We start from the raw sequence: 18,016 nt of genomic DNA on the forward strand, positions 1-18,016 counted from the left end.
CGTTCGTAAGAGGATGCTGGAAAAAAAGGGGAACGTGTCCACATTCAGATGTTGAACTTGACGTTGTTTGCACAAGAGATGTTTCATAGTTTCTAGGGTCGGATGTTGCTGCCTTTTGACTGTGGAAGGACCTTTCTGCGATGCAGTCTTAATGCTAGGTACATTTCTTTCTTTCTTTCTTTCAGGTTGTTGCTGTGTATTCCCTTATAACGCCTTTAAAAGGTTTTGTGACAGTTGGAAGGTTGCCTGGGGAAGAGGCTGCCAAAGTGAAAATCAGTTCAGGAGAATAATCTCAAATTTGAACTTTGAATTTTTTTTTGTTCTATAGTCCTCAGAATAATCGTTAATGTTGTCTTTGGATGGATAGAGAGTTATTAAAAGCAAAGATGTTGTCTCAGAAGTGCTGGCGAGTGGGAATGTCGTAGATCACCGTGTGAATGTACCTACTCTGATTCATTATGGACCCGAACTCATAAATTTCATGTGTGTGAAATGCTGGGTAATTTGAAGGGAAGAAAAGTTACTCCTTGGCTAATAGACTGGTTTGGCTTTTACTGAAAAGAAACTGGAAAAGCAAGCGCCAGGAGCTTGATGAATGAGTCTGTGAGTAGATTGTACGATGGAGGTACACAGAGGTCACAGGAATAAGACACCTGAAAGTTAAAAGAAAATACAAAGAGAGAATTTTAAGATAGTAAAGAGAAAATGCTGTTCAAGCAAAAAAACTTTTAGTACATTACTGCTTTTTAATCTTTCATCTTCTGCAAATACCAACATTAAATTTCTCCTCTCGGTGGGGCATACAGGTCTCTGTCAAATTGATCTGTGAATTCCTTTGTGGTGGAATAACTTTTGAAATTGTGAGAAACATTACTCAGTAATTATAAGAAAGCCTCTATGTAACCTCTAATCTTTATCCAGGTGGTGGTGGTGGCTTTTCAGCGGGTTTGTGCGTACTGCCTGCACTCACTCCCTTTTATTCCATGTGGAGTCCAGCATTGTGCCTGTTGGTTTCTTCTGGAGTTTTGCCAGGACTGACTGTAGCAAGATTTTTGTAACAAGAAAAATGTCCATGGCAAAATGTCCCCCCCCCTTTTTTTTTTTTGTTGCTATGGTTGTCCTTTCCCACTAAGAAATAACTTGCTTCCCTCTGCACCGCAGTTGTTTTTCTTTAATAGCTGCATTAGAGGTGCGACCCGTTAATTTAGCTGTGTGATTTAAGGCTTGAATTCACTCGTGTCTTAGATTTTGTTTTGTTTTGTCCATTTGGAGTCAGATCTCTTCTGGACGGAGGTCTTCTCCAAGTCTGACAGATTTATAGCTAGTCTTTCATATTTGGCATAATTTATTCTCAAACCAGATGCTTTTGTGAAGCTATGGATTTCTGTAAATGCTCTTTTTTTGGTGGAAACGTTTAGTGTCGTAGTACGGATTTTGCAGAGTAAGGCGCGCAACACCTCTGGGTTCACTTGATAGACCAGCAGCACCTGCTGTGGGGCACTTAACAGTTAAGGTGTCTCAGTGAATAATAATGAATCAAGGAAGCAGTTAAAATTATCAACTCGTTTTAGTATAACCACAAGTGGATGACCAATAATAAATGAAAATCATACAAAAAATAGATTGAGAATAACAAGGTGCATTACATTGTTCCTCTGTGGAGAATGCACTGTAAACCAGTGATTTGCAGTCCTTGAAAACTAATATTTTGAGTCCATGGAAGGAAACCGGAAGAGCAGCTGCTCTTGCATGCCTGCACTCCGGTTGCAGGTCTTTTTGCTCTATGAAGAACAAAGAGTTACCGGACGAGCTTCCTGCTGTGGTCACTCCCCTCTTTGCAGGCTTTCAGCAGAATCGAGCATGAAGGCAGAGTACATGTGCACCTTTTATAGCCTAACTAAATAAGGTACATGGAGCGCAAGCTGTTGTGAACCCAAGTTTGCGTTGTCAGATGCTGAGCATATCGTGGGCTCCCAAGCTGGAGTTGTTTTTTCTCCACCTGGCATGTGGTGTGCATGCGCCATAGCTGCCAGCTATCACCACTTGCTCATTGAGCAAGTTTGAGAGGGTCTCGCTCACCTTCCTAAAACGGGTGCAGTATCTGCCCGGCACTTCCCTAAGCATGCTCGGGTTGCATTTGGAAAAAGCTCCCTCCAGCAGGTGCATGCCATTTGGAGCGTAATGCCTCTCAACTGCACAGAAATGTTTTGGTGTAATGCCATGACATATTTAGCATGCAGATATTTTCATTGCTGTTTTTGCAGGTTTTATCCCTGTGGGCTTCATTATTCCTTCTCTTCCATGGAAATAGTCAATGCAGAAATTTAAAGGAGACAATGCCCTGTGTAATTTAAATGGGAAATCTCACCCCAGTGAATAGCTGAGCTGTCTTTGGGCTGATATGTAGTGTTTTGTTCTGTTTTTTTAAATCAGTTGTGTACCTGAGGGGTAGGGAGGCTACAGGGGGCAGCAGCAGCCTGGTTTGGGGGGTCAAAAATAGCCACGGCTGCAGCGGCAACTGATCGCGCCACTTTGATTTGACAGCACAGCAAGCAGCACTGCAGTTGACATCGTGCAGATGCCCTGGGTGCAGAACTGCCCAGCTCTGCCTGTGTTTTCTCTGGGAGGATGTGGGGATAGGACTTGAAACAGGATGTTTCACTATCCAAAGCTTTCTTTGCAGTGTGAGGGGAGAGCAATATGAACTTCTAACTGCTAACAGAGGAGGAGCTTTAACAGTCTGACAGCAGGGTGTGAATGGAGGCCCATAAAGGGGCTACCAATATCTCTTAAATACTTTCTACAAATTTTCCTGCAAAGTCATCGTGTCCTGACAAGGTTTTACTCCTTGCCTCGAAAATGTCTTCTGTTGTTTCTTTTTCCAAAGGTTCCTCATCAGTTGCATAGATCTCGTCATTCTGCAACTTCCACACATTTTTAATAGTTTTAGCAGCTGGAGTATTGGTATTAGGGCTTTTATACACAACAGTGCATATTTCTGTTGGGATGAATCATCACTTTTGGGGGGTTTTTTTCTTTTTTGGTTTGGTGCAATAAGGCATTGCTCTTGAATCTTCCTAAGCTTCTAAGCCAGAGTCTGTTTGATACTTGTTTTAATGAAATATCTGTCTTGTACACCTAATGAATTCTTTTTCCCGGTGGCATCCTTCATTAACATTTTCAGACCCAACTAATGCTAGATAGTTAGTAAGCTCTTTTTGAAGCTATGTCTTAATAGTTTCTTGTAACTTTTCTGTCTAGTCTGGCTTTGACTTTCATTCCCCCCCCCCAAATAAATTAAGGGTTCTGCTTAATAACTAACTCGTATGTCCTGCTTTACCCTGGTTCCTCTAGGAATTTTTCCCCTTGTTTATCTTGGTTGTTTGTAATTATTGAACAATATCCCGTTGTGCATCTCTGTCCGGGAGAAAAAAGAATACATTTGAGATTCATCCCAACTATCAAATATTAATTCTAGTGCAGCAGGACCAGGCATTTAGTAGTATCAACATTTGCAAATCTTTCTTTTTCATTAAGGGTTTAGGCTGCTTACAGATGTGGGTGGGGGGAAACCCAACAACACCAGCACTTTACTTCCAGCTCGGTGCACCCCCGTGCTGAGTGTAGCACATGCCCGGAAGAGGCATCGCGTTAGTTGGACCCAGCTCACCCAGTGTCTGTATAGATCATATCAGCGAGGTTTTTTGGCGCTTTTATCTAATTGCTGATTGAATTGGCTTTAGATAAAAGTGCCAAAAGGCCCCACTGAAGCACGCGATCTATACAGATGCTGGGGAGCCGGGTCCAACTAATGCATTTCACCTTTTGGTAATGCACAGAGGTTTTTTCCATTTTGTTTTCTGTTTTTCCACATCTGTCAACGGCCTTAGAGAATAAGATTGAATGTGTTCATTCTCCGGATGGCAGTTTTGCCCGGTAAACCGAAGAGCTTGAATTATTGGTATAGAAAAGTGACCGCTGCACCTGTTCCATTATCTCTTCTAACATCTTTTATCAAATCTGTCCAGGAAAAACAGTCTCCTCCATGTATAATTTCCTTATCCCCAGAGTGTGGCACCATGTTAAAGAAATCCTTTGTCTTTGCTTTTTACCAGGAGTTCACACTGAACTGATTATTGTTAATCATCAGGGATATATGCCTTTGCCTTTAAGTTAAATGGGCTCTTATACTTAAATTGACCTTTAATGTGAAAAGTTATAAGTTTAATAGGTATGTCCCCTTACTTTGTGTTGAATTAAAGATGTCTGAAACAAATTAGGTTTTGTGTTATCATTTGCCCCTGCTAAAAATAAACTTGAAGTAAAATAAGGAAAGCATGTATTAGAAGAAAGGAAATGTTGAGGTAGGCAGAGGGAAAACTTTTCCTATTTCTGCTTCCTTGCATTTTCTGCTTGTTCAAGGCCCATCTCCAGGTCTGGTGCCTAATTATTTTCCCACAATATGTGCAACTGATAGCTGATTTCTTTGTGCAGCTCTTGTCAGTGCTGGGTTACATAGGGTTTTTACACTATAGTATGGGTATTTGAATCTCTTGGCTTATCCAGGAACTGTGGGGTCAGGGTGACAAGGGAAGGGCTTATGGCAGGGGTGGGCAAAATGTGGCTGGGGGCCTGATGTGGCCTGCCAAGCCATTCTGTCTGGCCCGTGGGGCCCCTAAAAAATTTAGAAAATTAATATTTATCTGCCCTCGGCTGCCTGTCATGCAGCCCTCGATGGCTTGCCAAAACTCAGTAAGCGGCTCTCTGCCCAAAATAATTTCCTGCCCCTGGCTTATGGTAAGAGACCTTGTGGATAGCCCATGGAAATGGTCTGATTTTACTCCTTTAATAACACTTGATGGGGTCAGTGGAAAGATGCTGTGAATCATTTTAATTCTTACGGTGCCCATTGCACCTGGTGCTGTGCAGACATGGAACTAAAGATGGTCCTTACGCCAGGGACTTTACATTTCAAGTGACCTGATGCCTTTTGTTAGATATGTGGCAGAGCACTTGGATCCTCAGTGTTTTGCCTGAGCATTGAGCATACTGTAAAAACGTGATTAGGTGAATCACCGGTAGCTTTTACAAAGCATGCTGTAAATAGCATCAAATTTGAGGTCTTAGTTCTCTGTTTCTGTGGGTTTACTGCTGGGTTGCTTTTCTCCCTTAGTATTGCCTCTCCTCTTTCTCTCTCTGTCCTCCTCTTCTCTATATGTGGGGAGAGGGGTGGGTGCAGGTGATTGATATATGTGATAGATATGCACCTCCCTGTGTGTGTATATAAAAGTGTATCTGCCTTCTAGTTTTTTTTACCATGTATTTCTTAGCATATGCTATTTCTTGTTTTGTGGTATTCATGCATAAGATGCATGAGAAGACAGCCTGAAGATTCCAATTAATTGCTTCTAAAATATTTAAAGCATGGGAGTGTTGTCCACTTAAGGATAACAATGAGGCCCCAGTAAATTACAGTGAAAAGGCCAGCACCGCAAGAAAACTTTGAAGTGCAGTCCATACTGGCAGGCAATTTAGCCTTCACATCAGCTTTACCCAGATTGCTTCAAAATGCAGCATTTGCAGACTGAATTTGGTTCTCAGTAATAGTATTACAGTCAGCAGTTACAGAGATATCAATGCAGAAAGGGATGATAATACAGCGCTATGGCTGAGATTTCACTTTCACACAAGTCAAGAAATTCAGAGCAACTGAATTTAGTATCTGTCTGGATTATGTGTTGTTTATAAAACTACCAAAGTGTACAGAAGGGGCTACCATCCCTGCAAGCTTCATATGAATCAGGCAAGAAATGACAAAGATATAGGCAGTTTCGTGCTTCCCCATTATAGTTTATGGGAGAAATATCAAAACAGCAAAACAGTTTCGACTAAACAAAATAGAGCAGTGCTTTCAAAACTAAATGAAACTTGAAACAAAACACTGTCCTGTCAAACTGGCAAAACGGAAGTTGAAACAAAATGGTGCTGTTTCGCACAGCCTTAATAGCTAGGCTCTGTGGGCTTGCAGCTTCCCTGCCACCTACTTTCAGCAGCCTGGGGTTCAGGCAGGCCCCTGCTGCTTGCCGTGGACGCCAGGCTGCTCATGGCAAATGGTGGGGAGGCTACAAGTGGCTGCACTGGGGTCAGCGGAGCCTAGCTATTAGGTACTAGTCCCTGCCTCCCTCACTACCGTACCAAATTTTACCCCTGTCATTACAACAGGTTAAATGAATATTTTTAATGGGTATTTATATCCCTGGAAGACACGGTGACAGGTTGGGATAAGTACACATGTAGGTGCTGCAATCTGTTACCACCTTTGGGCTAAGCACAGACAGTCAAAAAGCCCCAGGCTGAATTGATTCAGTCTTAGTAGGTTGGTCTAAGCTGTAACGATTGAACCTTAATAAGCAAATGAACAAACATTCACTTTTGACTCAGGAAATGCAGCTACATGCCTGCAGTGGCTTAAGCCAAAAGCCAGGGGGTGCTGGAACACAGCTCTCTGGCACATAGCCAGCATGGGCTGTGTGTTCACTTCCTCTTCCTGCTGCCCCTGAGGTCTCTGGGGTTTGCAGTCCACAATGATGGCAGCAGGACTCTGCAGGGTTACTCATCACTTCCTCTTCCTGCTTCCAGGTGCCTCTGGGACTTGTAGTCCACAGTTGCAGCCAGCACTAAGTAAACGGGCAGGGCAGGGCAGGGCAGCTCTGTACTCGGGGGCGGGGAACCCCTGTCCCTGGCCGCAGACTTCAGCCAGGGTTTGCCTGGGGTGTTGGGGGGGTGGGCAGCAGTGAGCTGGCCAGTGAGCCAGCCCTCACTGCTCCAGCTAGGGAGCACAGGGGTGGAGCCAGCCCTGGTCTCTGGAGCAGACGTGCCAGGGCTGCAGAGCATGCTGGGATGCTGGTAGACTCTGATTTAACTTGAACCAGGAAGGGGTCTGGGACAGAAGTTTCATAAACTGGTGTGACCTAAATGAGTTAAGTCTGAAGCTACATTCAACCAGGTTTATCTTAAACCAGTTTTAGCCACTTGGAAACTTTTCAACCTTCACAGTCAGGGTGGCTAGAAGCTGGAACTAACTTCCAAGAGAAGTGGTGCTCACCTGTACCCTGGGGGTCTTCAAAAGGAGGCTAGACAGCCACCTAGCTGGGGTCGTTTGACCCCAGCATCCTTTCCTGCCCATGGCAGGGGGTTGGATTTGATGATCTGTTTAGGTCCCTTCTGACCCTACCAACTATGAAACTGGTTTATGTGCACTGAACTTCTATTCTGTTACAGGTTTAAACCAATTTCTCATCACTTAAGCCAGTTTTTATGTAACTTCTGTCCCTACCCTTTGTGTCCTAATGGATGGAGCAGTAGACGGGGGTTCAGGAGACTTGGGTTCTTGTACAAACTCAGCTGCTAGGGGACAATGGGAAAATCATGTCACCTCTGTGTAAATGTCCACAGCTATAAAATGAGAAATGTAACTTATCTCCTTTAAACACCTTGAGATCTACTAATGAAAAGTACCGTGAAAGAGCGAGGTACTGGTGGTAGTGAACACATAAATGGATATGACAATTTGGGGACCGTGTACAACATCTAATCATTCTGGTTAATATTACAAAGTTTTTGCATAGTTAATATTACAATGGTCTCTGCTGGTGTGTATTCACCTTCCTGATGAGGCTTCCAGTGCACCTCTGTTGGTGGAACTGAGTCAGCATGGCACATGGTGGCTAGTGGTGTCCCCCAGGGCTCAGTACTCGGACCAGTACTCTTTAATATATTCATAAATGATCTGGATTCAGGTGTCAGAAGTGGACCGGCTAAATTTGTAGATGATACCAGATTATGGGGAAGTGTGGTCACACTAGAGGATAGGTTGGCAATTTAGGCTGACATGGACAGGATTGCAAGGTGGGTGGATCAAAACCTAATGACATTCAACACAAAGAAATTCAAGGTGCTCTGCCTTGGGAGAAAAACCCACATCATACGTATAGGTTCAGCAATGCTATGCTCACTAGCACCACGACCGAAAGAGACTTGGGGATCATGACTGACTACAAGATGAACATAAGCCACCAATGCGATGCTGCAGCTGGCAAAGCAAATAAAACTCTGGCTTGCATCTACTGATGCATCTCAAACAAGACCCAAGAAGTCATCCTCCCACTTCACTTGGCCTTGATGAGCCTACTTCTGGAGTACTGTATCCAATTCAGGTCTCCACACTTCAGAAAGGAGAAGCTTGAGAGAGTCCAGAGAAGAGCCATGCACACGATCAGAGGTCAAGAGAACAGGCCTTGTGAGGAGAGGCTGAGACCCATGGGACTCTTCAGCCTGGTGAAGCGAAGGCTCAGGGGTGACTTGGCTGCAGCCTATAAGTATATAAGGGGGGTGCATCCTGAACTGGGAGCACGTCTGTTCATGAGGGCACCCCAAGGGAAGATGAGGTCTAATGGTCACAAATGTCTGGAAGACCATTTTAGACTGGACATAAGGAAAAATTTCTTTACCATCCATGTCTCCAGAGTCTGGAATAGCCCCCCCCCCCCCCCCGAAGTGGCCTAAGCACCTACTCTGGATACCTTTAACAAACACATGGATGCTTATCTTGCTGGGGGGATCTGACTCCAGCTGACTTGTGCCTCTTGGGCAGGGGGCTGGACCCGATGATCTCATGAGGTCCCTTCCAGCCCTAATGTCTGTGAAAATCTGCCAGGCTAGAAATAATGTTTGGTTGTTAAAGCACCACAGCTGCCTCTTCAGGGTAAAATGTACAGGCAGTCCTCAACTTAAGACGTTTTGAGTTGCAACAAACAGCACTTGCAGTGTTTATAAATTGACACCCTGTTTCGACTTTCTGGTGTCCGTTTTGACTTTACAATGATTGATCCAATACCATGCCAGCGAACAAGTTCACTGCATTGCCCATCTCCCTGGAGAACATCTGTCCAAACTTCCTTGGACACTTTCTTTAAGAAAGCAGACAAGGCTCCAGCAAAACCTGCAGCCAAGACTCCTGAGAAGTCTCCAGCCAAAAACCCTTCAAAAAGTCCAGCAAAGTCACCTCAAAGAAGTCCTTCCAAATCAATATGATTGCTATTCACAATATAAATACATTAATGTAGCTATAAGACTCATGTATAATTGACTGAGTACAAAATTCTGGGATATTTTTGGTGAAAATCGGGTATCAGGCCTCGGTTCAGGAACCAATCCCCCATTTATACCATTGTTTCCTATGGGAAAATCGGTTCTGAGTTGCACCGTTTCGACTTACAACATGGTTTTCAGGAACCAATTGTGTTGCAAGTCCGAGGACTGCCTGTACTTGGGTGGTAGGTTTGCCTGAACTGGGAGAAGACCCTTCTGAAGGGTGGGGGAGGGGAATAGAGGGAATAATTTTGATGATGAAGAAACAGGTAACAAAGTAAGGTCTTGGGGAGGAGATGAGGGGGAAGAGATGGGACTGTCTACTGGAGGGGGAAGAGGTTGAGCATACATCTGTAAGTAGGGGAGTGTGAAGGGGAGGGGGCTGTTTCAGCTATGGGATAATCCAAGGTCTGTGGAGGGAAGGTGGGTGGAAAGACTCCACAATGAAGGAACAACCCATGTGCCGTAGCAGAAAGGTCCTGAATTTCCCCATGCCCTCAAAGGATGCTTCATTGTGATGAGGAAACAGGAGGAGTGCAGGAATATGAGGAGATGGGGATAACTCTGCCGTCCTAAACAAACACTTTCCCCTTCCCATGGGATCCCATTGGTAAGACGAGCCAGCGAGAGAGCTTGTGTTCTGGAAGGTTTTTCTTTGGATCTGCGTTCTCTTGCGCGTTCAATAAACAGCGGCAGTCAGGAAGAGGTAAATTGTGAATCGGAGGGCTTGCACTCCATATGAGTTTCTGAAGTGGGATGCAGTTTCAGCTACAGTAGAGGAGGAGTTTGAAAAGTCGCTACTTGAACTTCATCTGCTGACTCCAGTTCTCAGCAAGGGTGTTAGAGGGACAGAGGGGATTTGGTGCCTGGTGCCTCTGAGAACAGGCTGGGAGGTGGCCAGGAGGAGAGCACAAGCCAATTGATGTAGTACAAAATGTGGTATCTTGGGCTACTAGAAATCAGATCATATCATCTGGCACGTGGAAATGTTTGCATATTTCTAGAGCAGTATGGGCAGGATGAAAGTCAAACATGCAATTCAGTGTTCACAGCTGGATAACCAAGAAGCCAAGTTGAGTGAATCAGTTCCAGTACTTTTGGTATTTTGTCCCATTTTTTTCAATAAAGATCTTAAGTGTGTGTTTTTCCCCCCCACCCCCCTTGCAGCAATGCTGAGTGAAGATAATTGCGTGGAGTTGGAAAGTGATGGTTTGCCTTCACCGCAAAGGTATAAGCTGGCTGCCCGCGAAAATGAAAAGACCAAGCTGGTTTTTAAAAGGTACTCTCAAGTAAGTGTGTCTGCTCTGGAAATTCAGAGTTCAATTGTTGTTTCATCAGGTGTGCTGTAGGCACTGAAGCTATCCTGGTGGTAAGCATGATATAAAAGTCTATGGGGTATTTACAGAAGCTAAAAAGGAACAATGCACGTAGCTTTCTTTTATTTTCTCGTTACCTTTTAAGTTGCAGGCGCGCCTCGGAGGGGCACGGGCCTGAGGCAGCACAGCCCCGGTCTCTCCCCTGCTCCTGGCATCAGCTCTGTGCTGGCGGCAACTGCGTGGGCACCTCGGGGCGGACAGCAGGGTAGCGCAGCCTGCCCCGAGGTGCCCATGCAGTTGCCACCAGCATGGAGCTGTGCAGCCCGGTGCAGCTGTTTGCAGCCTGCTTGCTGCAGCTGCACAGAGCCCAGGCTGGCTCCAAACAGCTGCACTGGGCTCATCACCTCCGTGCTGGGAGCGAGGGCGAGACCAGGGCTGCGCTGCCTCAGGCCCCTCCCCCACCGCCCACTCCGAGGCACGCTTGCACGTGCCGGTGCGGAGCTGATGCCGGAGCCCGGCACAGCTATTTGGAGCCTCCTGGCTGCAGCCGGCCCCGGCTCTGGGGAGCTGCTACCAGCCGGGATCCCGGGCTGCTCCCAGCAGGCAGCTGGGATGCTGCAAGCCCTGCTGGGAGCAGCCTGGGCTTCGTCGCTGGCAGTAGCTACCTGGAGCCGGGGCTAGTCGCGGCGTGCCAAGCAAAATGGCCTCGCGTGCCACGCTTGGCACATGTACCAGGGGTTGCCGACCCTCGATGTAGAGCAGTCATAGTCCTGTGACTGCAGCCTTTCTGTTTCTCATTGCTTTTTCCCCTACTGTGCGTTACTGCGGCATCTTGTCTGAATCTTGATTGTTAGACCTTTTAGAAGAAGCCTTGCTGCTCTTTTTTTTTTTAAACTAAGACATCTAGCACACTGCTGATTCCATAATCTTACTGGAAGCAAAGCAGATGCCAATGTTTCTGATATCTTTAAAGTATCTTTTAGTAAAAGAGAACAGTTTTAATAGCCCTGAAGGGTGCATCCTTTGAGGCTGATAATCTCTCAGTAGGTTCCATTCATGTGAGCTAATATTTTAAACTGAGGATGCAATTTTACCTTACTTTGTGAGGTGAGATGCTAGGTAATCTTCCATACTGGCAGTTCAAAATACTTTTGCTTCTTTACAGTTGGTTTTAATCTTTGTCAGAACTAGGACATGTCTTTTAATAGCTATTATCTAACTTAAGCAGCAATCCTCTCTCCGTGTGGAGGGTGATGGAGACATGGACTAATCTTCAAGTCTTAAGATCATTACAGTAATTGTTAAAAGTATTGCTTTTGTTGATGCCTGTGGGGGATGGTGGGTAGGAGAGCAAGAGGAGAGAACCTATTATTTAAAATTATCTCAAATAAATACTATAATGCATAATTTAAAATAAGTGGAAGTATGCTGTGCCATTCCACCTAAGGTAACTGAGCTCAGATTACTGGTATCTCTTATTACTTAGGATTTTCATTTTTACGTAACATGTCCAAATCACAGTCAACATCATTTAAAGCTGCTCTTGTAATCCTGTCTCTTTAGTATGACACAGAACAAAAAGTATCATGGCACATAGAAGAAAAAGCCATACGCTTAAATTTTTAGTAGCTAAATTTTGCAATGTAGCTGTCAAGTCTACTGAAATTAGATTTTGGAGCATCCAAAAGTTGTTTTCAGTATTGGATTTTAGGCTCTGAAAATTTGTGATTTGGTTTTTCAGCATCAAAAGTACTTTAAAATATGTTTAAACATGCAATCTGAATGTGAGCAATATTTCATTTCTGGTCAGAAATAGGCAGGAAGACTAGCAAATATGGCAGAAGACCAGCTTGGCTTAGCAGGAAACTCCTTAATAAACTAAGTCACAAAAAGGAAGCTTATAAGAAGTGGAAACTTGGATAAATATCTAGGGAGGGAGTATAAGAGCAGTGTTTGGGCATGCAGGGATGAAGTCAGGAAGGCCAAAGCACAATTGGAGTTGCAGCTAGCAAGGGATGTGAAGGGTACCAAGAAGGGTTTTTACAAGTATGTTGGTAGCAAGAGGAGAATTAGGGAAAGTGCAGGTCCCTTACCAAATGGGGGAAGCAACCTGGTAACAGAGGATGCAGAAAATATGTATTTCCCACTTAATACCTATTTCCCTCAGTCTTCACAGGCAAGGTCAGCGCGCAGACTACTGCATCGGGCAGCACAGTTTGGGGAGGAGGTGAGCAGCCAAAATTGGCAGAAGAACAAGTTAGGGACTGCTTAGAAAAGCCGGATGTGTACGCCTCCATTAGGCTGGGCAGGATGCACTCAAGGGTACTGAGGGAGTTGGCTGATATGATTACAAAGCTATTGGCCATCATCTTTGAAAACTCATGGTGAATAGGAGAGGTCCCGGATGATTGGAAAAAGGCAAGCAATCCTGCCCATATTTAAGAAAGGGAAGGAGGAGGATCCAGGAAACCACAGATTAGTCAGCTTCACTTCAGTCTCTTGAAAAATCGTGGAGCAGATCCTCAGTGAATCCATTTATAAGCACTTAGAAGACAAGAAGGTGATTAGGAACAGTCCGCATGGATTTGCCTGGGGCAAGTCATGCCTGACCAACCTGATTGCCTGCTATGATGAGATGACTGGCTCTCTGGATATGGGGAGACAAGTGGATGTGGTATACCTTGACGTCTGCAAGGCTTTTGGTATAGTCTCCCACAACATTCTTGCAGGCAAGCTAAGAAAGTAGGGGCTGGATGAGTGGACTGTTAGGTGGGTAGAAAACGGTTTGGAGCATTGGGCTCAGAGGGTAGTAATCAATGGCTCCATGTCTAGTTGGCAGCCGGTATCAAGTGGAGTGCCCCAGGGGTCGGTCCTGGGGTCGGTTTTGTTCAATATGTTCATCAGTGACCTGGAAGATGGGATGTATTGCACCCTCAGGAAGTTTGCAGATGACACCAAGCTGGGGGGAGTAGTAGATATGCTGGAGGGTAGGGCTAGGATTCAGAGTGACCTCGACAGATTGGAGGATTGGGCCAAAAGAAATGTTGAGGTTCAGTGAGGACAAGTCCAAAGTCCTGCACTGAGGCCAGACCAATCCCATGCACCAGTACAGGCTGGGGGCTGACTAGCTGGGCAGCAGCTCTGCAGAAAAAGACCTGGGGGTTACAGTGGACAAGAAGCTGAATATGAGCCAACAGTGTGCCCTTGATGCCAAGAAGGCTAATGGCATCCTGGGCTGCATTGGTAGGTGTGTTGCCAGAAGGTCAAGGGAAGTGATTATTTCCCTCTATTCAGCACTGGTGAGACCACATCCCGTGTACTGTGTTCAGTTTTGGGTCCTTCACTGCAGAAAGGATGTGGACAAATTGGAGAAGATCCAGCAGAGAGCAGCAAAAATGATTTGGGGGCTGGGGGACATGACTTGTGAGGAGAGACTGAGGGAGCTGGGCTTATTTAGTCTGGAGAAGAGAAGACTGAGGTTATCAAAACAGATTTGATAGCAGCCTTCAACTACCTGAAGGGTGATTACAAAGAGGATGGAGCTGGACTGTTCTCAGTGGTGCCAGGTGACAGAACAAGGAACAATGGTCTCAAGTTGCAGCAAGAGAAGTTTTGGTTGGATATTAGGAAGAACTTGCTCACTAGAAGGGTAGTAAAACACTGAACAGGTTACCCAGAAAGGTGGTGGATCTCCATCCTTGGAGGTTTTTAAGACCCGGCTCAACAAAGCTTTGGCTGGGATGATCTAGTAGGAGTCGGTCCTGCCTTGAGCTGGGTGTTGGACTAGATGACCTCCTGAGGTCCCTTCCAACTGTAAGTAAATCTGTTTAAAACTAAACAATTCAAAGGCACTTTCTAGCTTGCAAGTTGACAAAGAGCAGCCATTTAATGCAGGTCACACCAAGGAGACATTTAAATCAAGCAATATAGGCACAACACCAAGATTTCAGCAATTATCAGCGATCACTCTCCATATTTATCACTTAAATGCAAAGAGCTTTGGCATGAGAGAGAAGGCAGGTTACCACAATTGGATCATACAGTTTCTTAACTTGGATTGCATTTAAATGTATTTCTGTAATTTGTGTTTGAAGTGGTTCACTTGTAAGCTTCTTGAAGAAATAAAAAATGACTCATCTGATGGTGGTGGCTGCAAAGATAATCAATGGCTGTTTTGTTGTAGGCCCTTTGTAGGCATTTTGGTTTTCGTGTGCCTCCTGTACATCCTGAAGTTAAGTTGGGGCCCTGACGCATGTAAGAAAATCCATTATGTGGACCCGCAACGTGTAAAGGTCTGGTATCTTTTGCCTATATTCAGTAAATATTGCTGATGTACAAAACAGAGGGTTGGAAAATCCACTATACTCAGATCTATACCGAGGGAGTCATATGCTGAAGTCCTTTGAATTAATTAAGGGTGAATTAATTTTGTATTACAGTCTGCTTCTTTTTTTGCATTGAACAGCTGAGGTCTGCACAAGACCTGAAGAGTGAGACTTGCACAGAGAAACTGTAGAGATGTAGGGGTAAAATGGGAAAGGGGAGCCAATGAGCTGTAGGTATAGTTCTCAGAAATATCTACCCTGATTTCTACTTGAAGCACCCCAAACACAGATTACTGCATCCAGGGCTTAAATCGGGTCTGGTCAGGGCCACCCTCCCTCAATGTCTGTGGCCCGAGAACAGTGGAAAGCAGAACGTCCCCTCTTCGGTGTCATCGGACTGACATTGTGCTTCCCTCTCCCCATATGGACCTAGAGTGAGAAGCTGGGGGAAATGGGGAGAACCACAGAGAGGAGTCATTCGAGTAGGAGAAGCCAAAACAGAGTGTTTAGGACAGGGGTGGACAATTATTTGGGCCCGTGGGCCATGGAGTTTTTGTGAAGTGTCACGGGCTGGGCAAGCTGCCTTCCCTGCCCCCCCATTCCCTCCTGCATACAGCTCATCAAACCTCCCTAAGTGGCTCTGCTCCACGCTCGGCTGGGTGACTGGGACAGGGTCACGGGCAGGCAGGGAGCAGCATCTGGGCGTGGGGCTGGGATTGCGAGGCTGTGACAGCACAGGGCTTCAGCTTGGGGCACAGCCATGTGATCTGCCCAGGTGCCCCTGCCACAGGCACCAGTTTTGTGGGCAGGGGCATGTGGGGAGTGGATTGCGGCTCTGCCCTGGGCCCCGGCCCTGTACCGTCACTGCTCGGTGATCTGGGGGGGGTCTCCATGGAGACTGGCTAGGACCTATGTGAGCAAGGGCGCACAGCCAGGTGGATGGGATGGGGAAAAAATTATTTTAATAAGACAGGTTAGCAGTTAGTTGGTAATGTGTTTGGGCCAAGTGCCAAAAAATCCTGCAACCTTCACTTCAAAGATGTTGGTGGGTTGGGGTGGACGGTGGGGGAGCCACAAGGGGCCCAACCCTTGTCATGGCAGCACAGGCCCAGCCCCTTCCCCACCATGCTCCCTGACGTGCACGTGCAGCCGCTGTTGGCAGTGAGCAAGGCCAGGGCTGCTGCGAGCAGTCCAGGGTCTGGGCAGGCCCTTGCTGCTTGCCACAGAGCCCAGACTGCTTGCAGGAGGCAGCCACAAAACTGCAAGTGGCTGCCCTGGAGTCTTGGCCCGGCTCGTGGCTAGCAGTGGCTGCACATACGCCTTGGGGCACTTGGTGAGGAAGGGACCAGGGCTGGGCAACCAACCCAGCTGACCTGGACCTTTCTCCCACCCTGCCCTTGCCCTTGCCCCGGGCAGCCTGGTGCTCCATCGCGTCGCTTCGCTGACTTGGGTGCACCTCCCAGGCTGTGCAGCTTGGGTCAAGCACACAGGGTGATGCAGCCAAATGCTGCACTTCTTGCAGGTATTCAGCTCATCCAGCTCTGTGCTGCCTGCCCACCTGCGCACAGGCTGCCGCTCAGTCCCTTCCCGGCCATGTGCCTTGAGGTGCACCCTCAATTGCCATCACCGCAGAGCCCCGAACCAGGGCTCTGGAGCCTGGCACAGCCTCCTGGCTGCCTGCTGCAAGCAACCCAAACTCCGTGGCTGGTGGCAGCTGCCCAAGCCCAGGCCAGCTGTGGTGTGCTGAGCAAAATAGCCTTGTGTGCCATGCTTTGGCACATGTGCCGGGGGTTTCAGACCCCTGATGCAGTGAGTTTTTAAACTATTGTATAAACATAATGCTCTTGAGACGAAGTCGAGTTCATTGGCACAAATGCTGCAAGTCCTGTATTGCATCTGTAGTGTTTCTGGTTTTTGCATCACTGGCAATGCAGCTTTTAGTTAATGAGTTACTGATGTGTGGGACAGGGCAAAATGTAGGCTTTTCTGCACCTGCATTTGCTGTGCTGTTAATTTGCTTTGTCAATAAAATACCTGGATATTCCCTGAAAGCATTCAGGAAATGGACATGCTTTTACTAACATTTTTCAAATGAAACCTTATTTACCCTTTAAAAAATGCCAGAGGATTTAAAAGTTGTGAATTCACAAGATCACCCTACAAAGACTATTCCAGATTTTAACTGAGTGCTTTAACATTTTCCCTCAGTTGCTTATTCAACCTGGCTTTTCTTCTTAAAGACTACGTCTGCTAGTTTACTGTGATTGCCAGTATTCTTGTGACTTAAATTATATGTCTCTTGTTTTCAGAGAACACAAAAATATGCCAAACACGTGTTGCAAGGAGAATGTCGATCTTCTTTTGTGAAAAAGGAGATGAGCAGAGTATTTTCAGAGAAGTACAGTGCAGATATGTATCCCTTTGTAGGGGAAGACAAACATTTGGATGAAGCTGTGTTTAAATATGAACCACCCTTTGGATTTCAAAAGGTCTCCGATAGGCTCCAGAAACTTTTGGAGCTTTTACCAGCACACGAGTTTCCAGAAAACTTGAAGCTGAAGCACTGTAAACATTGTGTAGTCATTGGGAGTGGTGGACTCCTCCGCGACCTGGGACTAGGTCATACATTGGATCAGTTTGATGTTGTCATAAGGTACGTATTTCTCTTCTACAAGCTGTTTTATGTCTTGCTTACAAGTGGTTTTCCTCTTTTGCGGGGAAGAAATCACAAACCTCATTTACTTCATAAATCTCTGTTTAATCTGCTAATACTGAAGTGACTTTGGACTTTAGAGTATTTATAGTTTCATAGTTTCTAGGGTCGGAAGGGACCTGAGCAGATCATCTAGTCCGACCCCCTGCCATGGCAGGAAGAGCACTGGGGTCAAACGACCCCAGCAAGGTGTTCATCTAGCCTCCTGTTAAAAACCCCCAGGGTAGGAGCCAGCACCACTTCTCTTGGAAGTTGGTTCCAGACCCTAGCCGCCCTGACCGTGAAGTAGCGCCTCCTGATATCTAACCTAAACCTTCCCTCTGCCAGCTTGTGACCATTATTCCTGGTCACTCCTGGCTGTGCTCGGGGGAACAGGGACCCCCCAGTGCCTGCTGGTCCCCTCTGACTAGTTTATAACAGGCCACAAGATCCCCCCTCAGCCTTCTCTTGTGGAGGCTGAACAGGTTCAGGTCCCGTCGCCTCTCCTCATAGGGCCTGCCCTGCTGCCCCCT

The 18,016-nt window shown here is 46.1% G+C and overlaps 1 protein-coding gene across 2 annotated transcripts in view; it reads left to right on the forward strand.

Moving 5' to 3' along the window:
* Positions 1-136: 136 nt before the first annotated feature.
* Positions 137-18,016, forward strand: part of ST3GAL5 (ST3 beta-galactoside alpha-2,3-sialyltransferase 5) — a 29,094-nt gene continuing 11,214 nt past the window's right edge. Inside the window, exons 1-4 of one of the 2 annotated variants that reach the window (XM_019526263.1) lie at positions 137-158; positions 10,318-10,429; positions 14,650-14,758; positions 17,101-17,444. In XM_019526263.1, coding sequence (XP_019381808.1) covers positions 152-158; positions 10,318-10,429; positions 14,650-14,758; positions 17,101-17,444 — 572 coding nt within the window. In that variant the 5' untranslated portion in view covers positions 137-151. Of the gene's footprint in view, positions 159-10,317; positions 10,440-14,649; positions 14,759-17,100; positions 17,445-18,016 lie in introns of those variants that run through there. The other variant, XM_019526264.1, reaches the window with a different exon arrangement.

This window comes from Gavialis gangeticus, unplaced genomic scaffold, assembly GCF_001723915.1.
Source record: "Gavialis gangeticus isolate Ggan-Ray unplaced genomic scaffold, GavGan_comp1, whole genome shotgun sequence".
In the NCBI taxonomy this organism is placed as follows: domain Eukaryota; kingdom Metazoa; phylum Chordata; order Crocodylia; family Gavialidae; genus Gavialis; species Gavialis gangeticus.